This window comes from Ochotona curzoniae, unplaced genomic scaffold (assembly GCF_017591425.1).
Source record: "Ochotona curzoniae isolate NIBS_2020 unplaced genomic scaffold, NIBS_Ocur_1.0 scaffold_4506, whole genome shotgun sequence".
Lineage (NCBI taxonomy): Eukaryota > Metazoa > Chordata > Mammalia > Lagomorpha > Ochotonidae > Ochotona > Ochotona curzoniae.
In genome coordinates this window covers 7,396,105-7,420,916 of record NW_024467119.1, presented here as the reverse complement: position 1 = coordinate 7,420,916, position 24,812 = coordinate 7,396,105, and the positions used below count along the sequence as shown (strand labels likewise).

General features: G+C 53.9%; 2 protein-coding genes across 3 annotated transcripts in view; one reads left to right on the top strand and one right to left on the bottom strand.

The window, feature by feature from the left end:
• IGFBP7 (insulin like growth factor binding protein 7) overlaps positions 1-23,927 on the top strand; it is a 61,144-nt gene extending 37,217 nt beyond the window's left edge. The window contains exons 2-5 of the mRNA XM_040966597.1: positions 16,767-16,876; positions 22,296-22,412; positions 22,733-22,859; positions 23,675-23,927. Of these exons, the coding sequence (XP_040822531.1) occupies positions 16,767-16,876; positions 22,296-22,412; positions 22,733-22,859; positions 23,675-23,694 (374 nt within the window). The 3' untranslated portion in view covers positions 23,695-23,927. The remainder of the gene's footprint in view (positions 1-16,766; positions 16,877-22,295; positions 22,413-22,732; positions 22,860-23,674) is intronic.
• Positions 23,846-24,812, bottom strand: part of POLR2B (RNA polymerase II subunit B) — a 34,262-nt gene continuing 33,295 nt past the window's right edge. For both annotated transcript variants that reach the window (XM_040966595.1, XM_040966596.1), the window contains 2 exons: positions 24,413-24,608; positions 23,846-24,087 (listed from right to left, as the gene is read on the bottom strand). In XM_040966595.1, coding sequence (XP_040822529.1) covers positions 23,998-24,087; positions 24,413-24,608 — 286 coding nt within the window. In that variant the 3' untranslated portion in view covers positions 23,846-23,997. The remainder of the gene's footprint in view (positions 24,088-24,412; positions 24,609-24,812) is intronic.

The window sequence follows — 24,812 nt, the reverse complement described above, 5'->3', positions numbered from 1 at the left end:
CGCCACTCGGTGGGACACAGAAAGGGACTGGAGAGAGTAAGTTGCCTGTTCCAGCCAGGAGCACATGGTCTGATGGGTATGCAGGCCGTTCCAGGGCACTGTGACATGTCATACAGGCCACATGACAAGCCAAGAAGGAGCCCCATTTTTAAGAGGGGAAAGGGCGACACTCGGCACAGATGGAAAGAACACACTTGGGACACCTGTTTTGGAGTCAGTGGGTTCAAGCCTGGGCTTCCCTTCCATATTCCAGCTTCCAGCTAGTTTGCCCCACAGAAGGCAGACACCCATGTGGCTAGCCCAGATGGAGTCCCCGACTCCTAGTGCTGGCCTGGCCCAGTCTTGGGTTCTGTGAGCACATAGGATGGGAATCCGTACATGAAAGATCTATCTTCGTGTCTTTGTGGCTCTGCGCCTGACCATCCATCAGAAGAAGCTTAAAGCAGAAGGCACAGAAAGGTTGGAGGCTGCGGGTGGTGAGAAAACTAAGGAGGCTGGTCGGACACAGGGGTAATCCTGAGAGCTGATCAACACCCAGTAATCAGGCAAAGAAGCAGGGGTGTTCTAGAATGGTAAATGCCGTAGGTATGGCCTCTGCTGAAAGGCTCGCAGTCAGCACTTGATGTCTTTTTCCCATGCTCGCTTTGCAGTGAGCATTCACAGAGGGGCAGGTGGCATGGGCTGCAGGTAAGCTGTCACTCGGAGATGCCAGCAGCGCACTTACAGGTGTCTGATTCAAGGTCAGCTTGCTGTCTGTGCGCCCTGAGAAGTGTGGTGGTGGCCCAAGTCCCTTCCACCCAAGTGGAAGACCTGAGATGAATTCCCAGCTCCTGGCATCAGGAAGGAATCTCTCTCTCTCTCTCTGTCTCTCTCTCTCTCTCTCTCTCTGCCTGTTTCTTACTTGTTTTCCCTGGCATTCAAATAAATACATACATACTTTTTTTTTTTAAGATTTACTTTATTTTTTTATTGGAAAGTCAGAAATACAGAGAGGAGACACATAGAGGAAAATCTTCCAACCACTGGTTCACTTCCCAAGTAACTGAAACAACTGGAGCTGAGCTGATCTGAAGCCAGGAGCTAGAAGCTTCCTCGGGGTCTCCCACGCTGGTGCTAGGTCCCAAGGCTTTGGCCCATCCTGAACTGCTTTCCCAGGCCACAAGCAGGGAGCCGGAAGGGAAGTGGAGAAGCTGGGATACGAACCGGCACTCACATAGGATCCCATCAGATGCCAAGCAAGAATTCAGCCACCAGACTATTGTGCCAGGCCCAGATATATACATTTTTTTATTATTATTTTTTCATTGGAAAGGTGGATTTACAGAGAGGAGAGACAGAGAGGAAGATCTTCCGTCTGACGATTCACTCCCCAAGTGAGCGCAACGGTCGATGCTATGCCGATCCAAAGCCAGGAGCCTCTTCCGGGTCTCCCACGCGGGTGCAGGGTCCCAAAGCTTTGGGCCGTCCTCGACTGCTTTCCCAGGCCACAGGCAGGGAGCTGGAAGGGAAGCGGGGCTGCCGGATTAGAACCGGTGCCCATATGGGATCCCGGGCGTGCAGGGCGAGGACCTTAACCACTTGCACCACCGCGCCGGGCCCGATATATACATTTTTTAAACTTTATTTTGATGCAGAAAGTTTTGAGGTCCCTGCATACGGCTGGGTGGGGGAGGGTCTTCAAAATGTTATGCTTAAGAAAATTATCAGGTGTGGGTTTCAAACTTTTTGCAACATAATAAGCAGATGCTATAATTGCATTTGTCATTTGAACTCCCTACAGACAAGGCGGCAAAGAGTGGTGCTGTGTCCCGTTCTCCAAGCCTAGTTGTGCCCTGAGCACAACTCACCCGGGTCCTACGGCCCACTGCCTACACCCAACACGAGGGCTCCACACCGTCCCTGCTCCCACAGGAGCAAGTGCACCTGCTGCCTCGGGATAGACCCTCCCATCCCGCGGTCACACAGTTGCGGCCCTGCCCAGACTGCCAGACTTCCTCAGCCCACTCCAGCTTGCCCACTGCCCCTGCATCTGGCACCTTCTGTGATGCAAGTCTCCTTGCAACCCAGAGGAGTGGTGCCCCTGCAAGTGCTGGAACCACAGTGGAGCCACAGGGTGCACACTGAGTTCCCAAAGTGTGCACATCCCAGAGGTGTTACGGGGGAGACTGCTGTGGCACAGCAAGCAACGCTACCGCCTGCAGCACCAGCATCCCATTAGGTGCCAGTTTGAGTCCCAGCTACTCCACTTCCAATCCATCAGCTGATAGCTTTTGGATCCAGGGACTTCACCCAAGGGCACAGGAAGTAACCCAAGGGACTCACTGGGAATGCAGAAAGATCCCCAGAAGGAGCAGCTGGGTTGTACACACTGAATCATGTCTGGGCTGCCAGCTGGGAGATGCTATGATCACAGAAAGCATTTATTTATTTGAAAGGCAGAGTTAGGAGAGAGAGAGAGAGAGATCTTCACCTCCCCCTGGTTTATTCCCAGAGTGACTCCAGAGTCAGGAGCCCAGAACTCCATTTGGGTCTCCCATGTGGGAGGCAGGGGCCTGAGTACTTGAGCCAGTCTCTGCCACCTCCCAGGATGCGCATCAGCAAGAAGCTAGTGTTGGAAGCAGAGCCAAAACTCACACCCAGGGCCCGGCGCAGTGGCCTGATGGCTGAAGTCTTCACCTTGAATGCACCGGGATCTCGTTTGGGCACCGGTTCTAATCCTGGCAGCTCCACTTCCCATCCAGCTCCCTGCTTGTGGCCTGGGACATCAGTTGAGGACAGCACCAAGCCTTGGGACCCTGCACCCGTGTGGGAAACCTGGAAGAAGTTACTGGCTCCTGGCTTTGGATCAGCACAGTTCCAGCTGATGCGGCCGCTTGGGGAGTGAATCATCGGACAGAAGATCTTCCTCTCTGTATCTCTTCTCTGTATATCTGACTTTGCAATAAAAATTAATCTATTAAAAAAAAACTCACACCCAGTCACTCCTTCATGGGGACAGTGCAGGAGTCCCAGACAGCATGTTAACCACGGCACCCCTACAGCCCCCACGGAAGGCTTTTTCCCAGGGCCCACAAGGTAGGACTGAGGAGAGCAAAGCATCAGGGAGTCCACTCTGCATGTGCTCTGTGCTCAGACCCTGGAATGGCAGGTGCTGGCCCCTGTGCCATAGGTGTAAGCAGCAGTGCATACCTGTACCATCCTTGGGTCTGGACCTCATGGTCCTGCAAAACCACACATGGCCAATCACTGCCCAGGCTGACCTAGAGCTACCATCCTCTCCTTTGCCACTTCCTCCGTCCAGCATCCACCTGCCCCAGACCACGTGTACACCAAGCACACGCACCCCAGGGACCCTGTTCAGACACGACAATGCCAGGGCGTACCCAGTCATGAGTGCCTGCTAGACACTCCCAGCTAGGGCCGGCATGCAGCCAGGGCTGGCAGCCATTGGGTGAAATCCCACAAGCTAGAGCCACCGCCACCGCACCCCACCAACCACGCCCAGGGTTCTGGGCCTCCGGCCGGATGGTAATCCTGCAGACACCACTTCATGGCGTCTCATCCAGCCTGTGTTAACCCCCGGCATAACAGACTTGCCCCTGGCTACATATTCAAATCCCATCAGCTAACAGTCCCTTCCCTGGGTGCAGTGTGATACTGAGGGCTTGTCCCACTCTCAGAGCGCTAAATGATCTCAGCCTTGTCCTAGGATCCAGGATGTAAGCTACCTGATGTCCCTTGGGTCATTGAAGTACATAAAGGACAGGCTGTCCCCAGGGCCGAGTTGTCACCACAGGACCTCCTGGGAGTTCGAGTCTCGGCCTTTAGGAACATTGTAGACATTAGGGTGTGGCACACCTGGCCCTCTTGAAACTGAAGGCCACATGGGAGTCCCACAGGGGGCAAAGTTCAAGGCCAGTTCTTCCTGGCCTGACTACATCCATCCTGGTCTGCAGGCAGACACCAGCATCAGGGAGCCTCTCCCATACATTCTGCGCAAGAGGCACTCACTGGCCTGTGGGTGGATGCCAGGTGTAGGTATGGGTGGAAGGGTAGGTGCAGGTGGGCACTCCCTTGGCAGTGGAGAGTCTGGGGGATGCCCTAGTCCAGACTAACAGGAAACCTTGAAGAAGGTGTGACCACCCCTGAGGTGGGGCCATGAGTGCCGTCCTGTGGAAGCCTGCCCAGCTGACTGCAGGCTCATAGAGCAGGACCAAGGGGAGGGAGCTGTGCCTGCATGGGGATGACCCATGGTGCAGGGCCAGGCAGACCAGCAGGCCCGCAATGGACAGAGGAAACCTTATTTCCAAGACTGCATGAACAGCAGTGAGAAACACCCAGGTGAGCAGTGTGTGTGGGCTGAAGCGGAAACGTCAGTTCTTCCACTCGCTGTAGCCGCAGCCAAGTCCAGCTCACTTGTACGGACATGAGCCAGGACCAGGGAGCCCACTTGGGTTCCCATCTGCTCACTGTGCAGAAGGCCGCCAGCATGAGCTCCACTCCTAGTGCCCCTGTGGTGCTCTGTACCTCTTGCCAGGGCCCCAGCAAAAATCACCCAGGAAGCTGGGAGGGTCAGAGCCAGACCCTGGAGCCAAACCCTTGATTAGTGCCTCACTCTTTCCTGGTCTGGACTCAAACAATCAAGTACAAAATTGGCCTGCAAGCTGCAGATGGCAAGGAGCAACTTTGTCCTCGTGTTCTGTGGTCCATGCAAACTTGTGCTGCTAACTTTGAGATGGATCTGCAGCCAGCACGTGCCCTTGAGAAGGTTCCTAGTTGCACTGTAAGAAGACTTGCATCATCAAAGCCTGGAGACAGACTGGGGGTGGGGAAGGGGACTTCTGTTAATGTAGGGGGATCCCATTGGTTATTCCTCACTGCATGCCGGTAGATTGCACCTGCCAGGAAGTGATCAGTGGCTGAACCAGGCCTCATCTCTGCTCCCCAGCCCCCTCAACTCCCCAGACAGGGTGCAGGTGGCCAGCTGGGCAGCAGTGAGCTGAAGGAATGCCCCTGGAGAAGCCCGTGGGAGGGGGAGTCCGTGGAGCCTTCTAGTGTCGTCTGCCTTAGCACCAGGATCCTGCTGGCCTGTGTCCCTTCTTGCTCCATGCAGTCCAGTGCCTCCTTGTTGCCCAAGTGATACCCCAATTCAGCACATCCAAACCCAGGCCCATCGTCTTCCCTTCTCCAATCCAGGGCTTGCCTGCCACGGACATCCTGCCATGGTGTCTGCCCTGCACCTGCAGCTTGTTCCTCCTGTGTCCACACCCAGCCGGGTCCTGGCTAGCCTGAGTGATCGTTCTCTCCAGTCTGCCCCCTTGGTGTTCTGTGCACATCCGTGCCTCCTGGGGCTAGGTCCTCCATGTCTGCCCCAGTCTTCCCAAGCAATATCCCAAGATGCCGCCTGAGTCATTCCACTCTGCTTGCGGAGATAGGCTGCTGTGCCCACACACACATGGATCTTGGTTCCCTGGGCTAGCCTGGTGAGCTCACCACTGCACGGCGGGCTGGTGCTGGCCTGCCTCCAGCTGCTGCTCAGACAAGCCCTGTTGCTGAAATAAAATTGGGTGGCTCATATGCACGGAATGCCCATTGCCTGCCAGGTCCTGCGCTCATGCCTGTGTCTTGTCTGAACCTTCCAATGATGCAGCAACTTGGCTGTTATCCCACTTCTCAGATTACCAGAGCGCGGATAGTTCAATGGCTTGTGCATGTCAGACCAACTAGGAGAAACCTCACTCCATAACCATGTGAGAAACCATTGCCTGTAACCCCCACCCCAGCACTTCATCCTTGGTCTGAACGTGTTAAATTTTCTGTCCTCACCTCAATAGAGTGTGTCCAGAAGGGAAGAGGAGGCACACTTGCTTCCTGCACACTTTGGTGCCAGAGTTGGACAGAACCCATCTCTCTAACTGTTGGCTCCTTGTTCATACTAGAGCGTAAATGACTAACAACAGCTATGCTTGATGGCCTGATGCCGAAACTCTAAAGTTAAATCTGACCATGCTATTCCAAAATTTCCTATTTTCTTCTCCTCCCCTTACTGGCCTCAGCTGATGCCCCTAACATTGAGCCCAAAGTACAGGGGCTGTGTCACCCACCTCTGGAAGTTTCCAGAATGACTTGCCTTGGCAGACAACGCTGCACTTTAATTAGCTACATGGTGCCTGCTTCCCCCGTTTAATATCAGGAAGTCCCCGCTTGCTTCATCCCCTTCCCCCCATGGGCCACGGTGCCTTCCTAGTATTCTTTTCCCACTTTGTACCTTTGTTCGCTGTCTTCCCCTCTGTGTATTATCGGAATCCCAGCTCACACTGAGGGCTTCTGCCAAGTTGTCTGAACTCTATATCTCTACGTGTGGTATCTGAGCTCGCTCTTCAGCCCTTATTTGGCATTAATGCACCCACTCCTTGTGGACTATTCCAGAACTTTCTGCTCTGTGATAAATGTGGGTTGCAAGTCTGCCATACCTTGGAGTGGTCTCTGCATCTCATCCAGCTCAGCTGGTGAGCAGGTGCCCAGGGAGAATCACCCTGTGAGTGCTGTAGGCCAGCATGGGGCAGGAGCCCCTCTGTGGGTTGGGGTGCGTGATGACCGTTCTCCCCCAGCAGACCAGGCACTGTGAGGTTTGTTTGGAGTGATGTGTTCAGACCCCTTCTGCATCTCCAGTCCTACTATAGCTGATGGTGAGGGAGCGGCAACCAAAAAACAACGATAGAAAGTGAAGTACAAGGTCAAAGAAAATCGTGACAGTCATTTACACAGCTGGCGGGTGTGTGAGGCATCCACAGCACACAGCTTTGATCAGGCAGCTGGGAAGTGGGAGCACAATTTTTCTTTTTTATTATTATTAATAACATTGTATTATGTGACACAGTTCCATAGGTACTGGGATTCCCCCCACCCCTCCCCAAGCCTCTTCCCCATGGTGGATTCCTCCACCTTGTTGCGTGACCACAGTTCAAGTTCAGTTGAGATTCCTTCATTGTAAGCATATACCAAGCATAGAGTCCAGCATCTTATTGTCCAGATAAGTTCAACGGCTTCTTGGGGAGACCTTCTCTGGTCTGAAGGTAGAGCCAACAGAGTAAAATCCCGATCAATTAAAAGCCCCAACATAACATCAGCAACAATATACAGTGTTATGGTATTAATTGACATAGTATTGAGTAAACAATATGTTTAAAATAATGCAGTTCCGGGCCCGGCGCAATGGCGCAGTGGTTAAGGTCCTCGCCTTGCACGCCCGGGATCCCATATGGGCGCCAGTTCTATCCCGGCAGCCCCACTTCCCTTCCAGCTCCCTGCCTGTGGCCTGGGAAAGCAGTAGAGGACAGCCCAAAGCTTTGGGACCCTGCACCCGCATGGGAGACCCGGAAGAGGCTCCTGGCTTCGGATCGGCATAGTATCGGCCCGTTGCGCTCACTTGGGGAGTGAATCATCAAACGGAAGATCTTCCTCTCTGTCTCTCCTCTCTGTATATCTGCCTTTCCAATCAAAAAAATAATAATAAAAATAAATCTTTTAAAAAAAATAAAATAATGCAGTTCCTTAACCACATCCTGTGACTACTCCATTGACATTTCAACAGTTGAGGTGCATAACAGTTTTAGGAGGGGCGTGCAGAGAAATCTTCAATACCTTGGTAAGAAGCAGTTACTCTGTGTCCTACCTAGTAAGGTATGTGTGAGTCCATGCTGACCAAGCTTTCCTTGTTCTCTGCCTATCCATTCCAATTTGTGTGTGTGTGTGTGTGTGTGTGTGTGCGCGTGTGCGTGTGTGTGTGTGTGTGTGTGTGTGTGTGTGTAGGGGGAGCTCTGGAGCAACCCTGATGGTCATTGCAGAGAGGGTGGAGACCCAAAGTTGAAACTAAGTAAGGACCAGAGAAAGCTTCTCTCCCTAGTCCCAAAGGAAGTTTACTGTTCTTCTGATTCCGAGGACTGCTCTGGATTCCTGGCTGTTGTTCCAATGACCTTGGATCCTACGAGGAAGAATTTGGGCTTCTTTCATCCCGTGTAGTAGATCCGAACGGGGTGGGATGCCCTCTAAGTTCTTAGGCTCCGAAGGCATTCCAGTTCCCCGTGGTCTCTTTGGCAGTTGGGATGTAGTCCTTGGTGCCCGTACTGATAGTCCTTGGTGGGGATTCAGGAGTCTCCAGGTTTGGGATACGAGCCTCTTCCTGTCCTCCTGCTCCACTCTGGGGTCCACCCCTGCTCTGTGCATATGACCTCCTGTGGTTGTTAGGATCGCTCTTGGTTCCCCCGTATGTCTTTGTAGTTTAACTATTGTCAAATGCTGTTTTGAATCTATTACCAATAAGTTACCTGTTATTTTCCTGATAGGTTACACCACACAGCTTCCTCACACATTCTTTTTTTTAAAAAGATTTATTTTTATTATTTTTGATTGGAAAGGCGGATATACAGAGAGGAGAGGCAGAGAGGAAGATCTTCCATCCGATGATTCACTCCCCAAGTGAGCGCAACGGCCGATGCTATGCCAATCCGAAGCCAGGAGCCTCTTCCGGGTCTCCCACGCGGGTGCAGGGTCCCAAAGCTTTGGGCTGTCCTCAACTGCTTTCCCAGGCCACAGGCAGGGAGCTGGAAGGGAAGCGGGGCTGCCGGGATAGAACTGGCGCCCATATGGGATCCCGGGCGTGCAAGGCAAGGACCTTAACCACTGCGCCATTGCGCTGGGCCCCATTCCTCACACATTCTAAGAAGATGGAAGATTTCTTTGCTCTCCCGCCCCGTTTCTGATTAGCACAAGGTTTTGAAAGTATAGTAGGTTTTACAATTTTTCAAAACACATGGGTTGAGACAGTATTAATTACAGGTTTATCTGAGGAAGATTTACTGTCCTTGGGAATCTTTAGGATTAATTGACATCCCCAAAGCACTGAGGGTTCAGCATGGAGCTATCTAAGCAGCATATCAAAGAACGAAAATCCCAGAGCTCCCTGGCCAGGTGGCCAGCAGGCAGAGCCTAGCGCCAGATGGCCACTCACCACATGGACGTATTTGCGGCTCATATGAAGTAGGCATACTTCTTGCCCGGTGGCCCCCACAGCCACGCTGATGGAGGTTAAGCTCGCCGGACTCTGGAGCACAATTCTTAGTTCAGTTCTAACCCTATCAAGGCGTTGGCATCCTCCTCTGGCCCCACTGGGGGAAAGCATGAGAGAACCACAATGCACCAACCAGTGTGGAACTAACTCTGGCCCAAGAGCAGTAGGATCCATCGCTGTGAGCAAAATGAAGGGGAGCCTTACAACCCCAGAAAGGAGGCAGAACCCAGACAAGCTCCTCCCCAAGGAGGCAGGTCCATGAGCAGGAGCCAAGATCCCAGATGTGAGAACAAATGTATAGCATGGGTGAGCATTCGTGTGTCAGGGAGCAGACGGTGGGCTTTGACCACACATGGGAAAGAAGTGAACTAGCAGGATCCAGTGGACGAGATGATGGGCTAAGGGGAAAATTTTCTGAAGCTTTAAACGTGTGATTGAATGTGAGATTGGAGAACCCAAGCTGACTTTTCTGCAGAAAATTTGATCCTGACCTCCAAAGTACGACCTCGCCTGATTTCTTCTATCCCACTCTTTTTGATTAAAGCATCAGCCAGACATGCAGGTGAGCGTGGGTAACAGGTGTCACCTGCATAAACCCTGAGAGAGTGGACTGCTCTGGGAGCACACACACAGTGCCCAGGCAGACCCGCTCTATGCTACTCTGAAAGGCGGTCTCACCCTGCTGGATGGAGTGGCTGATCCAGTTCTCGTTGTCAGAGATAGACAAGGGGTCAGAGCCATGTATCCTGTCCTCAAGAACTTTGGTAGTCGTCTTCTTCTTCTTTTTTTTTTTTTTTTTTTTTGTCTTCACAGTAATATGCTGAGGACATCCCAGGTCATGGCTGGGCTTGGGCTCTGGGAAAACGGAGGAAATGGCTCAGATACCTCTTCCGCATATCCCTCCCTGAGCTTTTTATAGCACAGGATTGCTAAACCTGGCCTTTCCGTGGCCCATGGGTGACAGGCAGCCTGGCAGGCAGATGGCGGTGAAGATGTCCAGTCCCAGTGCTGGGGTGCCAGAGCTCCGTGTGGCCCTCCAGCTTGGTGGGGAGGTACACCCCGGGGCGCAGCACTGACACCCCGGGGAGCAGCACTGACACCCAGGGGAGCAGCACTGACACCCAGGGGAGCAGCACTGACACCCAGGGGAGCAGCACTGACACCCAGGGGAGCAGCACTGACACCCAGGGGAGCAGCACTGACACCCCGGGGAGCAGCACTGACACCCTGGGGAGCAGCACTGACACCCTGGGGAGCAGCACTGACACCCCGGGGAGCAGCACTGACACCCCGGGGAGCAGCACTGACACCCAGGGGAGCAGCACTGACACCCCGGGGAGCAGCACTGACACCCTGGGGAGCAGCACTGACACCCAGGGGAGCAGCACTGACACCCCGGGGAGCAGCACTGACACCCCAGGGAGCAGCACTGACGCAGTAGCTTGCTGCCTGCTCTCCCCCTCCCCCCTGCAGTGGGAGACCTGGATTAAGTTCCCAGGTCCCAAGTCCCACTTCCGCCTGGACTGGCTGAGTTCTCAGGGACATCTAGGGAATGGACCGGTGCATGGGAACTCAAACTTCTCTGCTTCTGTCTCTCAGCCTTGCAAATACATTATATTGTTTTCTAATTGAAAGAAAACAAACTTGAGTGACTTCATCAGATCCACTGTTAAGTCTGTGGCCAGGTTGTTTCTTCCTGTCTGGGAAATGGGAGCCCAGCGGGGGCCAATCCTTGCTGGAGCCTGGCGGAACCAGGGCGGGTAGCTGATAGAAAAGGGCTGGGGAGAAGGTGAGCCTGCCGGGAGATGCTGTGGGAGCTCTCACTGCTTCTAGATGCATGTGCTTTTAAAACTACATTTGTATTTGAAACTCAGAAGCAGGTGAAGAGAGAAAGAGGACAGGCTGAAGTGTGCTGGTTCACTCTCCAGTTGCCCGCAGAAGCAGGGCCGTGGCCAGGACAAAGCCAGGAACCTGGCACTCCGCCTGGTCTTCCACATGCATGGCGGGACCTGGTGCCTCCCAGCGTGTGCTCAGGCACTCCAGCCTGGATGCAGGCATCCCAAGGGCATCCTAGCCACCGGACTACAGCCAGTCCCTCCAGGGACTTTGAAGGTGACCCTGATTCATTCGATGGAATTTCCGGTATCTTCCTCACTTCAGGCCATAGTGTCATGGGTTGGCCATGTTTATTCGGTTTATTTTCATATCTTCTTTTTTCTCCCTCTCTTTCCCCTCCTCCTCTTTCCCTCTTTTTTGCTCTCTTTTTTTAGAGAGACTTATTTGTTTGACAGGCAGAGAAATTTTTTCATCCAATGGTTCCATCACCCAGATGGTCATAAAGGACAGAGCTGAGCCAGACCAAATCCTTAACCTGGAGTTCCATGCAAGTCTCCTGCGTGGGTGCAGGGCCCACGCACTCAGGCCGTCCTCGGCTGCTGCCCAGTGCATTAGCAGTGAGCTGGATTGGAAGTGGAGCAGCTGGGACTCAGACCTGTGCCCGTATGGTGTACCGGGGTCACAGGAAATGGCCAACCCACAGTATGCCCTCTCCCTTTCTAGTTCTTTCACTCCAAGGAAGGACAGAAAAAAAAAAAAAGAGGCAAGTGTTTAAAAAATAAGGTACCAAAGAAATGGTCTTCGAAGGTTGAGAGGAAACAAGAATAAACAGGCTGTGTAAGGAGCAGAGAGAGGAAATTGGTCTGGTGTACCTGGGGGATGTTCAGAGAAACTTAAGTGGCCTTAGGGGCAGGGAGGGGTGGCGTTGGCATGGACCATGCCTCATGTGGCTGTGGCGTGGCCCCGGGGACCAAGACTGGGCAGTGACAGAGAATGGTCAGCCCATCTGGGGACAGGATGTTTGTGAGACAGTCAGTGGAGCAGCCTGGGGTCCTGAATGGAAACAGAGCATGGAAAAATAAATCTCTGGGCCTGGCCGTCGTGTGTGTCCCCGCGTGACTCGCCTTCTGTGGAATGCAGACCCTGAGCCTGCCCGAGCCGGCATCCTTGTCACTCGAGACTCGCCTTCTGTGTGAGAAACTCCATTCATGGTCCCCTGAGTTTGCCCTTTATCCCTGAAAAAAGAGGACTCGTTTCTGGGTCTGCTGCAGAGTGCAAGGAATTGGGATCTGAGGCACAGAGCTCAGGGCTCTCATCAGGTAGGACAGAACCTTCCAGAAGGGTGTTGTGAGAACAGGAAGTCCAAGCGCGGCCGCCTTGCCCCCACCTGCACCAGGAGTTCTGTCGGTCCCTTTGCTGTCACTCCACAGCCTCTCTGCCTTTGCAGGGGACCCCCAGGCAAAGCCCTGTGGAATAACACCTTCCCAAGTAGATGTTGATGATGCATTTCATTGCATTAGTGAGTCCAACATGCATTCGAAGATGTTTGTAATAGCGGAGGGAGTTTATAAACACACAGCCACCTGTTCCTGCTGACCCGCCACTGCCCTGTCACCCATCTCTCTCTCTCTCACACACACACACACACATACACACACTCACTCACTGTCAGCGATGACAGAGTGCTGCTGTTCAGAAATTCCCCAGGATCCTGGGCCCCACCTGGCCACAGAGCTATACCCTTAAGCACCGGGAAACCTGGAAAGGGGACCCCAAAGCTGTATTTCTGCTGATCTTGATGCACCAGTAATCACTCTTGCAGTGTTCCATGTTCTAGAGTGTTCCATGCTTTTCGGTACAAGAATGGATGTATGGAGAGCCTCGCAGGAAACAAGGTACACGTGGTCCACGGCTTGGCCACAGAGGCATGCCTAATGATTCAGCAGAAAAAAAAAAAAAGTTGATCTTTTGTTTTTTGTTTTCTGTTGTTTCTCAACGATTTTTTTTTTTTTTTTTAGCTATTTATTATCTGAAAAGCAGAGTTACAGAGAAAAACAAATCTTCCATCTGCTGGTTCGTTCCCCAAAATGGCCACATCAGGACAGAGCTAGACCAAAGCCAGGAGTGTGCAGCCCCATCCGGGTCTCTCCCATAGGTGTCAAGGGCCCAAGCATTGGCCCATCTTCTGCTGCCCTCCCAGGTGTATGAGCCAGGAGCCGGCTGGAAGTGCGGCAGCCGGGACTTGAACTCACTCTGGTGTTGGCTGCAAGCGTCCAGGGTGACAGTTAACCAGCTGCACCGCAATATCAACCCCCTAAACAGTGTTTTGCTCAAATGCCGCTGGAGGAATTGTGCATCCTTTGAGGGGAAGATGAGCCTCGGCCTTCATCACCCAGCGTCATGCAGATTAGCATGGGGTGGGCCAGAACCTCAAAAGGAAAAATAAAGCCACAGATACAAGGGAAACTGGGAGACCTTGAGAGACTGGGAGCACGGGGCTGTGCAGCAGCTTCTGACGCAGGACCCAGGAAGCACTGACTGTAAAACACAGCACCTGGTGCCCTGGACTGCACTGAAGGCACGAACAGGGGCCAGCGCTGTGGAAAGCCGCCCCCTCTACACCGGCATGCCATAGTTCAAGGCCTGACTGCTCCACTTCCCATCCAGCTCCCTGCTGATGCTCCTGGGAAAGCAGCAGATGTGCCTGGGCCCCCGCACCCATGTGGGAGACCAGGAGGAATCTCCTGACTCCCGGATGCAGACTGGCCCCGCTCAGGTTGTTGGGAAGTGAACAATACATGGACAATATTTACAACTATATATGTGCACATATATACACATACATGCATGTATATATCTTCTCTCTGTCTCCTCTGTAATTCTACCAAATAAAAATAAAGCACATCTTTTTTTTTCTTTTTAAAGTGTAATTTAACAGCCTGCCTAATTGGGCTTGTTCAGCACATTTTTCCATGGGGAAAAAAACTTAAAATAACTACCCCCAAGAGATTCAAAAAGTCTGAAGACACTGCTTTGGCTTCTTGAGATGACTGCGAAGCCCTCACCATCGTTTCCTCTCAGTCTCGAGAGCGAAGGCGGTGCTGGAAGCGGCCACTGCAGGGGAGACCTCACGTGTTCCGGAGGTGGTCACACCGGGACACACTCCAACAACAGGCCTCCCCCACCCCCCAGCCAGACCCCTGAACTCTGAGAAGAAAGGAAGCCCTAACCCTGGCAAGAACCAAGACTCAGGCAGTGCTCCTGGGCTCTGCCACTTCCCAGCCCTCTGGGGGATCCTGCCAGCTGCACCTGCCATTCCAGATGGGCAGATGCACTGGTGGGTCTGTTCTCCTGCAGCTGCCCCCTCTCCAGGGCCCAGGGAGAGGTTGGTGGGAAGCTCTGAATGCATCTAGGATCTGCTGGCTTCCTTGGCCCCCGCCATGTCCCAGAGCCCAGGGTCTGCTGGCTTCCCTGGCCCCCGGCATGTCCCAGAGCCAAGGATCTGCTGGCCTCCCTGGTCCCTGCCATGTCCCAGAACCAAGGCACCCCTTGGTTTATCAGCAGCAGCTCCCTCCCAGGAACCTGTGCATGATGGATTTCTTGAGCCTTCCTGGGAGTGTCTTACTGGGACTTGAATCTCCCTTTGCTTGATTGGAGCAGAAATCACATGCTTCTCCCATGAAAGGCCATGTGGCCAGTGTCTCAGGTCCCAGTCTCAAATGCCCTGTACAGCCATGGTGGCCGTGGTGGCAAGTTTGCAGCTAAAATGAGGACTTTGTGTCATTCCCACATGTTATATTTTGCTAAAAATTGTAGGACCTTGTAAAAACCCAGAGTATTTGGCCTAGAAGCAGAATGCCTGGGTTCCTGACGCGCCTCTGGCTCCAGCTTCCCGCTGGCGCACACCTGGGTGGCAGCAGTCATGGCTCCTGTAGGTGAGTGGCTGCCGGCCACGGGCAGCCTTGGATCAAGTCTCCAGCTCCTGACTGCAGCCTGGCCTGTTGGTCCCAGCCATGTATGCATGTGTAGGGAGTAAACCAGTACGTGGGATCTCTCCCTCTCTCTCCCACCCTCTCTCCTACTGCTTCCCAAATACATAAAGTTAGATAAGATGCTCACAAAGACTTGGGAGCAGGTGTTTAGCCTGAGGGTCTCACATCAGAGAAGTAGGATCCCATCCCTGGCCCTTCTTCCCCTCCAATCCTCCACCAATACAGCCCTTGGCAGGCAGCTGGGATGGCTCCAGTAAATGCAGTCTTGCCACCCATTGTCGCGCCCACGTGTCTTACCGTCCAGCAATAAGACGCAGACGCCAGTGAAGTCTTCTGCGGTAAAATTTATTGCGCGCACCAAGATGAGGAAGAGGAAAAGGGGGGAAGGGGGGGCGACCCCGGCAGGCTTTCTGCTCTTATGTGCTGACTGGCCCCGCCTCCGCCGATGATAGGTCGGCGTCATGATCACGCAGGGTCCTGGGCGACCGGATTCGTCAGTCCCCAGTGTTCACGTGCCGGCCACGCCGCAGCTCACTGTGCATGCGCTAGGCACCTGCGCAGTACTGCGAAGGCTACGTGACTCTCCACCACGCACGAAGGTGTGGCTTCTCCAGCCGGCGCCATTTTAGGCACAGCATGTGGCCAGTGCATACAGATGCGGCTTGCAACAACCCATGTGGGAGACCTGAGTTGAATGCCCAGCTCCTGGCTCTGCCTCGTCCGGTGCCAGTCATTGGAAGCGTGTAGGGCATCAAATTGGCAGACAGGAGATTATCTACTCTCTTTCTTTCTCTGTTTCTGTCAAAGCAATTAAATACGTTTTTGGAATTTTTAAGTAAAACCAAGGGGACCAGTCTCAGCTTGCAGACTGAGCAAGAACCAGTGTTGGGTCAGCCTGGGCCCAGGACCAGGACCAGAGTCCTGCCCCTGGCGCACAGGGTGCACAGTGCTGATGTTGAAATGGAGGTGAGAAGTGGGGACAGGCACAACCCTCAGGGTGCCTTCCTGCCAGAGACCCGGACCCTCAGAGCCCCGGGAGAGAGCCCGCTCCTGCTGCTCTCAGACCAGGCTGCCCTGGCAGGAGGGTGCCAGCCCCAGTGGCCCCCAGGTCCAGGCAGGCCCACTGTGCTGCAGCCCCAGGACAGAGGCGGACACTCCAAGATCCTCAGAAAGCATCTGGGCACTCAGCATGCTTCCACAACATCCTGTTAGATACACAGAGAGATGGGCAGACAGTGGGCGCACCTGTCTGCTCGTGACCCCCAGGATAGAGCGAGGACCAGAGCCAGGAGCTAGCAACAAGAGCCAGGTCTCCTTTATGAGTGCCATGGACCCATATGACTGTCCCCATCCCAAGGCTTCTGCGTTGACTGGAGTCTGGAGGTGGTAGCCAGGGCCAGGAACTCAACCCTGGCACCCCAGAGGGCAGCACCAGCATCTTACCGCTCTCTGCTTTGTTTTCTCTTGTTTCCCAAGGAATGGTTTTCTGCTGACCTCTTGCTCTTAGAGAAACAACGGAAAAAGAGGCACTGGTAAACAAAAGAAAAAAAAAAACGTTTTGGAACAACAACAAAAAAAATTTACTACAGTAATAGGAAAATTCCAAATAATGCAAAACAGCTGGTGAATGAAAAATAAAATGCTTGAGGGAAAGAGGAAATAGTAGCCACGAGTTTTTCTTGCTAATTCTTCTTGTTGGTTTTTCTGCTGGGTTTGTGCTTTCCCAGAGGAGAGCTGAGAACAGCGCATGGGCATTGGGGCTGGAGGAGGCCTGGTGACTGAAGCTGGCTTCCACCACGGCGCCAACATTCTACTTCCTGGGTCACCAACTGTGTCACTTAGTGCTGCTGCTTTGCGTCCTCCCACAGGTCCCTCCATTGTGACACCGCCCAAGGACATCTGGAACGTCACAGGTGCCCAGGTGTACTTGAGCTGCGAGGTCATCGGGATCCCGACCCCCGTGCTCATCTGGAACAAGGTCAGGGCTGTGGGAGTGGGGGACGTTTCCCAGGCTGTAGGCTCGCCCTGCCCTGCACCTGCCTGTTCACAGGGCTGTTCACAGGGCTGAGCAACTGGGACAGTTATGTGGGTACCCAGGCCCAGATACCCCTACCCTCTGAGAGTGTGCATTGTATGGGTAAACCTGCGCACATGTGTGTGGACGTGTGCACCTGTGAGGACTGTGCAGGGAGATCTACCTATGCTTGTGCACGTATGTAGATGTGTGAGTGCACCTGTAAGTATATGCACGTGAGTGCTGTGAGTGGGAGGCAGTGTGCGTGTGTGTGCTCATGTATGTAGGTGTCCGAGTGTACCTGTGTGTGTGCTGTGGGGCTGGGGGGAAGTGTGTGTGTGTATGTTCATATATGTAGATGTTTCGGTGCACCTGTAAGTGTATGTGTGTGCATGCATTCATGGGTTGTGTGTATGTCAGGCCCAGAGCAGACTGCCCTGGGACACAGCAGGGAGAAGCAGCCCAGGGGGTGTAGCACAAGCAAAGCGTCCTTGTCCCTGGAGTGTGCCACTGGCCCCCAGGGGGGAAGACACGCCATGTGGAAGGAAGAAAGCAATGAGCGAACACTCACTCCCTGGCCAGACCACGGTGTTAATTCTGGGGTGGTGCCGGAGCTGGGCAGGTGCTGAGCAGCCCTTGGCAGATCAGTGTCCCTGTAGCCCCGACCCGATCCAGCCTCCACAGTGGGGAAATCACTGGGGTGGCAGAAAGGCCCTGCCCGCAGCTGCACACCACGCCCTCCGCTGTCCAAGCAGCATCAGTGCTGGTGATGTGACGTCACTCATGATGTCATGCTCGCAGCCACCTGTGGCATAGGGCTCTGGAAAGCACCACAGCCATTTCTCATGGCTGGATTGACTGACTCGCTATCTCTCCCTACCCGCCAATCCGTTGCTCCTGTTTTCCCGTGGGCAGTGTCCTGTCACCAGCTGGGCTTCCACACTGCCCTGTCTGTCATCACAGCCTCTGGTTCTCTCCGTGTACAGAGCCCCTGAGAGAGCCTACCCAGGTCAGGTCACCTGCCCCCAGTGTGGTCTGAGGGAGGCAGATGCCTGGTGGTGGATCCCAGAAGATTTCTAGGGGCTGGAGTGGGTAGAGACACGCCGCCCCACCAATCCAAGGACTCTGTACAGCTGAGCCCAGTACCAAAGGGAGCAGTGGCCTGCCTGTTCCTCGGTGTGTTCTGCCTGCACTGGGGAGTAGGAGCCATGACCATGTTCCCAGGATGACAGCCTCGGAAGCAGCCCACACCCCCCCCTTCCTTGTGGATTGGGAAGGGCCTTGTGCGCTCAGGACTGGGCAGATGTGGGGACCCTGTGCCCAGGAGTCCCCACATGCAACCCTGGTGTCACTGCGGGCCCCTGGGGACACTCCATGAGAGGCCAGGGGGATCCAAGTATCCTGGGGCATGTGACCTGTGGTGGCAGAGCTTGGCAAAAAATGCTTATTTTTGAGATTAATGTATGTATTTCAAAGAGTGACAGAGGAAAGCAGAGAGGGAGGTCTTGCATGCTCTGGTTCACTCCCCAAGTGGCCACGATGGCAAAGCCTGGAGTCTGGAGCTGTATCCGAGTCTCCCAGAAGCACCAGGGGCCCATGTACCTGGGCTGTCTTTCACTGCTTTCCCATATGCATTCGTAGGGAGCTGAGTGGGAAGTGGAACAGCCAAAGCCCAAGCCAGTATCCACGTGGGTTGCAGTGTCACAGGTGGCTCCAAAGGTTTCTTTGTTCAGTCCTCGCTGTGCCCCTGCCTCCCTTGGGCACCGCGAAGCACACCAGGGCAGGCCGGCAGCAGGGCATGGAGGCTGAGAGAACCCAATTCCCACCAACTTGGCAGAACCTTGTGTCATACTCCACCCACGTCCTTGCTCCAAGCTGTCAGCTTCAGGAGAAAAGGTGCAGCACCCTAAGTGGGCTGTGCCAACCTCGGGAGCCGCTGCTGTGACCTTGGCATCCGGGGCTGATCCTGCCAGCCCCACTGCTGCCACAGTGTGCTGTGGCTAACACAGAAGCCAGGCTCCGAGCTAGTTGCCTGGGCCTCCCTCCGAGCCTCCTGCCCGCCAGTTCTTCCAGGGCCCACTGAAGGAGGGACAGCGCTTTCCGGCTTTCCACCCTACAGATTCCTAAGTCTAGACGTGGGGGTGTTCCCAGCCCATTGAGGCCTGCCAATTGCCTTGGAAGCCACTACTCACAGCCAGCAGTTATCAGCACTTAACACAGATAAGGCAAAGTTCCCTGCATAAACATTCTTGGCATTTCTTTACAGGTTTTCTATGTGGTTTGTAAATTTACAATATACTAATTAAAATAAACCATGAGTTGCATTAAGTATTATATATTTTTTTAAGGATTAATTAGGGCTGGCGCCGTGGCATCATACTTACCCTTCGTCTGCAGCATTAGCATCCCATGTGGCACTGGTTGGAGTCCTGGCAGCTCTGCTTCCCAGTCCAGCTCCCTGTTTGTGGCCTGGGAGAGCAGCAGAAAATGGCTCAGCTTCCTGGACTCCTGCACCCACGTGGGAGACCCAGGTGAAGCTCCTAGATCCTGGCTTCAAATCAGCACAGCTCTGTCCTTGGTGGTTATTTGGAGAATAATCCTGCAGATAAAGATCCCTGCTAAGAGCCCAGGCAGGGGATGCTGAGCCAGGTGTCTGAGCCAGGTGTCCAGGCTCCCGTATCCATGGGCAAGACCCAGATGGGACTCCTGCCCTTCGATTTGGCCCTGCTCTGGCCATTGCGGCCATCTGAGGAGTGAACCAGCAGATGGAAGATCTCTGCCTCTCCCTTTCTCTCTGCAACTCTTTAAAATAAAATACATTCATCTTTAAAAAAATTTATTCATTTAACTTGAAAGTCTGAGTTACAGAGAACTGAGTTGGAAATGGAGCAGCCTAAACACAAACTGGTACCCACTGGCACACTAACATCACAGACCTGCAGTGCCACAACACCAATTCCAAACATTGCATGTAACAAGAATTATTTGGGGCTGGCACAGTGGCACAGAAGGTTCATCCTCCACCTGTGGTCTTGGGTGCTCCACTTCTGATCCAGCTTCCTGCTGGTGTGCCTGGGAAAGTGGCAAAGGATGGCCCAAGTCCTTGGACCCTTGCACATGTGTGGGTGGGCCTTGACAGGGCCTCTGGCTCCCAACTTTGGGCTGGTCCAGCTCTGGCCATTGCAGCCATTTGGGAAGTGACTCCGTCTCTGCAACTCTTCCAAGGAGTGACAAAGAGGGAGTCAGATTCTCTGGTCACAGGTTCCCTCCCCAAAGTGCCACCATGGCCTGGGCTGTGCCAGGCTGAAGCCAGGAGCCCAGAGCCAGGTACTCCATTCACATCTCTCATACAGGTGCAGGGGCCCAAAGACGTAGGTGGGCCAGCTTCTGCTCTCTTCCCAGGCCATTAGCAGGAAGCAGGATTGCAAGTAGAGCAGTCAGGACTTGAACAAACACCTTTAGGGGATGCTGGTCCCCAGATAGCGGTATAACCCACTGCCCTGCCAGGCCAGGCCCTGTTTAATTCAGGAGAGACTCTCCAGACTCCTGCCACAGCTGGGGTAGGGCCAGACCAAAGCTGGAAGCCCAGAACTGTGCAAATGGTCAGAATTTCCTGGGGTTGGCAGAGAGCCGCTGGAGCCTCCCAGCATGATGGTTAGCAGAATGTTGGACTCAAAAGCTGAGTGGGGACCCCAACCCAGGCTCTGTGATGTGGGGTACCAGTGCCCCAAGTGAGCATCCCAACGACTGTGCCAAATGCCCACCCTCCTCTGAAGGTGGACAGCTCGGCTGCTGAGATTCAGGATTTCCATGCCGCGATAGTCCTGATTCTCTGGGTCACACAGAAAACACCTGTGGGACTGCGACTCAGGAAGTAAAGGCCTGAGACAAACTGCCACAGCCCACGGATCATGTCAATGAGGCTGCTTCAAACAGCCTCCAAGGGCCTGGCGCCATGGCCCAGTGGCTAAATCCGAGGACATCTTGCATATGCTGGGATCCCATGTGGACACCAGTTTGTGTCCTGGCTACTCCACTTTTCATCCAGCTCCCTTCTGTAGCCTGCAAAAGCAGTGGAGGATGGCCCAAAGCCTTGCACCCATGTGGGGAACCTGGAAGAAACTCCCAACTCCCTACTTTAGGTGGCATAGCTCCAGCCATGCAGCCACTTGGGGAGTGAACCAGTGGATGGAAGATCTTTCTCTCTGACTCTCCTCTCCGCAACTCTGCCTTTCCAATAAAAATAAGTAAATCTTTAAAAAAAAAAAAAAGTTTACCAAAAATTTTTATGTAGGTGCAAACTTGAAATCCCTGATGCGTGTGTGTGTATTTTGTTTTAATATACAATGCTCCACCAACTTTCTGATGACTTCACATGCATGGCTGTCACATTTATTTTATCCGCCCCCCCAAGAGAAATGTATCTTTAATACTGCTTGTCACATGAACTTTTTGAAACCCCTCTGAACTTAGCCAGCAAGCTACACTAGCACACGCTTTCTGCCACCCCTTTGGTAAACCTGAAACTCGGCTGCTGTGAGTAGGTGTAGAGGGCTAGGGGAGATGCTGGCTTTTTAAAATGAGATGTGTACAGGTGGCTTCGTGAAGGCCTGGAGGCATCTCACAAGGATATGTTGGAGGCGAGGCACGAGTTTAGTTCCAAGGCAACATGTATGTGACAGACGTGTGTGACAGGCATTTTTGGTCTCAGCTCTTCAATCCCCTGATGGCTGCTTAGCCCTCAGAACAAAGGAAGGGTCCTGGCTTGGGACTCGCCTGCTCTTATCCAATAGATGGGTCTGTGGCCTGAAGAATCCCAAAGTTCCCAGAATCCAAGCCAGGCCATTGTGACTTTGTCCACATAACACAACAGGAAGTAAAAGAGGCAAAGGATTTCCAGGGGCCAGAGAGCAGGATGGCAGCTCTCCTGTAGAGAGGACACCCACAGGGATGCCCCATGCATGCAGGATGTGTGGCCTAAACCACACGTGCTCTGAGACCCAGGACAGTAAAGGAGAGTATCCATGCTGTGTGTGCACCGGGGACAGGGCTGGGGGTGAGCTATGTGTGTACTCAGGGCAGGGCAGGGTGAGCTGTGTGCACACGCAGGGCAGGGCAGGGTGAGCTGTGTGCACACACAGGGCAGGGCAGGGTGAGCTGTGTGCACACGCAGGGCAGGGCAGGGTGAGCTGTGTGTGCACTCATGGCAGGGCAGGGTGAGCTGTGTGTACATGCAGGGCAGTATGAACTGTGTTTGCACTCGGGACAGGGCAGGGTGAGCTGTGTGTGCACTCGGGGCCGGGAGTGAGCCACACTTTTGGGCCAATGCCGAGGATGCCCCATGTTTTCCCTGGGAAGTGATAAGCCTCTCTAATTTCTGCAGGTGAAGAGGGGTCAATATGGAGTTCAGAGGACTGAGCTCCTGCCCGGCGACAGGGACAACCTGGCCATTCAAACACGGGGAGGCCCGGAGAAGCATGAAGTGACTGGCTGGGTGCTGGTAAGTGGCTGGGGTTAGCGAGGACATGCCCCGGAGTGAGCCCTCGTCCATGGCTCTCCAGGTACTCAATCGTCTGAACAAGCGGCCCGACCCTGGAGTCGCCCCATTCCTTCTCAGGATCTGAGCAGATTCCTTCATTGAAGAGGGATCTGTAGAGACCATCCGGAAGGAACTGCTTTTCCTCCTTTTCCCATTCTACTGGACACCCTGGATTGGAGGGGTCTGTGTGGTATAACCAGAAGCCATCCAGAATGCCATGAAGCCCTTAATCATGGGGAGCCCCCACCCCTCAACACACACACACACTTTTCATCTTGCAGGTGTCTCCACTGAGCAAGGAGGACGCGGGAGAGTACGAGTGCCACGCGTCCAACTCCCAGGGGCAGGCGTCAGCATCCGCCAAAATCACCGTGGTGGACACCCTGCACGAGATACCAGCAAAGAAAGGTGGGTTGGCACCCCATAGTGGGTAAGGACGCACCCGCCAGGGCGAGTTCCAGAGGACCGTTGCTGGCATTCGACGTCACACAGCCCCACTGTTGCGGGAACGCCATTGTTTCTGCTTGCCCCACACACCTGACTGGCCTGGCCCTTGCTTGCCCTAACCAGCTCTCCCAGAGTGCGAGCTTGGATGCTTCCCATAAGGACATGGTTGTGGGCAACTCTGGTCCTTCAGGCTGGCTGCAATCCTGCTTAGCCTCTGCCTGGCTGCCACAAGCTTCCCGAGAAGGGCTTGTGCCGAGGGTGTCATGGCAGTGCAACCAGACTTGTCTAAATGGGCTCTGCCAGTGGCAGCCAGCCTGATCCACTGTGGAGCTTGCTCAGCCAGAACACGGCAGGAAATGGCGAGCTAGGATGGTCCAGCCAGCTTCTGCTCGGCCACAGTGCAGCTTCGCCAGGTCTCAGCTCTGCCACTAACCACTGCCCCAGCAGTTCAGGCCCTGAGGGCGAGCCGTCCTGCAGCCCAAGGAGCTGCCTCAAATCCAGAGAACCCCACCTGGGCCCTACAGAGCTGACCTTCTGAGTCCCTTGGGCCAGGGCTAGGGACTGTCCAGCCTGTGAATTCACTTGGGCTGGCCCTGCCAAGGCAGCAGCTGGCGGACTACATTTTCAGGGGTCATTTTGTCTAGCCCTTGGCAGCAGTGTGGTCCGTCAGCACCACTGCAGACCACATGGGGAAACGTTAGGAACACTATACACCTGACAGGGCATGGTGTCCTCCGTGGGTACAACTAACTTGTTGTCTTTCCTTCTGTGTCCAGGTGAGGGTGCGGAGCTGTGAGCGCAGCACGAACTGACCTGCCCAGCCCCAACCGGTCCCGGGGCACTGCAGCTTCTGCCCCTGGCTAATCCCACGTCTCCTCTCCTGCTGCCCACTAATCCTTTGCTTTTATTCACTGGTTTTGCAAAGAAGCCCAATCTAAAAACACACATTGAGATTTTCTACAAAACTTTATTTGACTATTTACAGAAAAACAGCATGCATATCATTAAACCAAATAAAATGCTTTCATTGCAACACAGTACGGTTTATTGTCTTTTCAAAGCTGTATCGTAGAACTCTGTTGAGAATGCTCTAGAAGGGCTACACACTCATCATCCGTGGGGCGATGCTCATGGACATGAGCTCCTGGAATAGCAGCTTGCACGCGTATGGCATCCGCACCAAGGAAATCTGGGGGGCACGAAGTGTGTCAGCAGAGGGTGGGTGCGAGCGTGGGCCTGAGACTGCAGCCTCTCTCCAACTTGGGCGGCTGCTTTCTCCCTTCCCTCCTTATCCCAGCCCTGACTCATCTGTTCCCTCCTCAATTAAAAGGTTTCAGAAAAACTGAAGCACTTAAAATTCCTTGTGCAAGGTCTTACTGTTTACAACAGATGAACAGCTAGAAGATAGTACCCCACCTGTCTGTAGAAAAAGCAATCATGTCCCGCCATAGCACATCTCCCCAAGTTGTTACCTGCTCACAGCCCTGGTCTGGGCAGACAGGAAGTGCACCCACCTGCGTTTTGTTGCGGCAGCCTCTGCATTCATACGTGTGGGTCCTGGTGTTGGCGATGGCCATGATGCCACACAGATTGCAAACATGAACCTGGTAGGGATCGGATGCCTCGAAGAGCCTTTCCCGTAGAAACTGTGCAGCCCCGTGGGCAATCTGACAGTCCCGCTCCATTTCTCCAAAGCGCAGGCCGCCGTCACTGCCGAAACACAACAGGTCTGAGCGCAGGGCCGCCCCGACGCCACCCCAACCAGTGGCCAAGGGAAAGGCAAACGAGGCTCCAGTTCCTCTGTCCTCCCAGTCTCTCCCCCTGGTGCCAGAGGAGAGGCCTACTAACCACGTGCTGTGCCTCGGAAGGTCCCCAAAGACAGACACAAGCTCCTCAACTGTAATTTCCCTCATA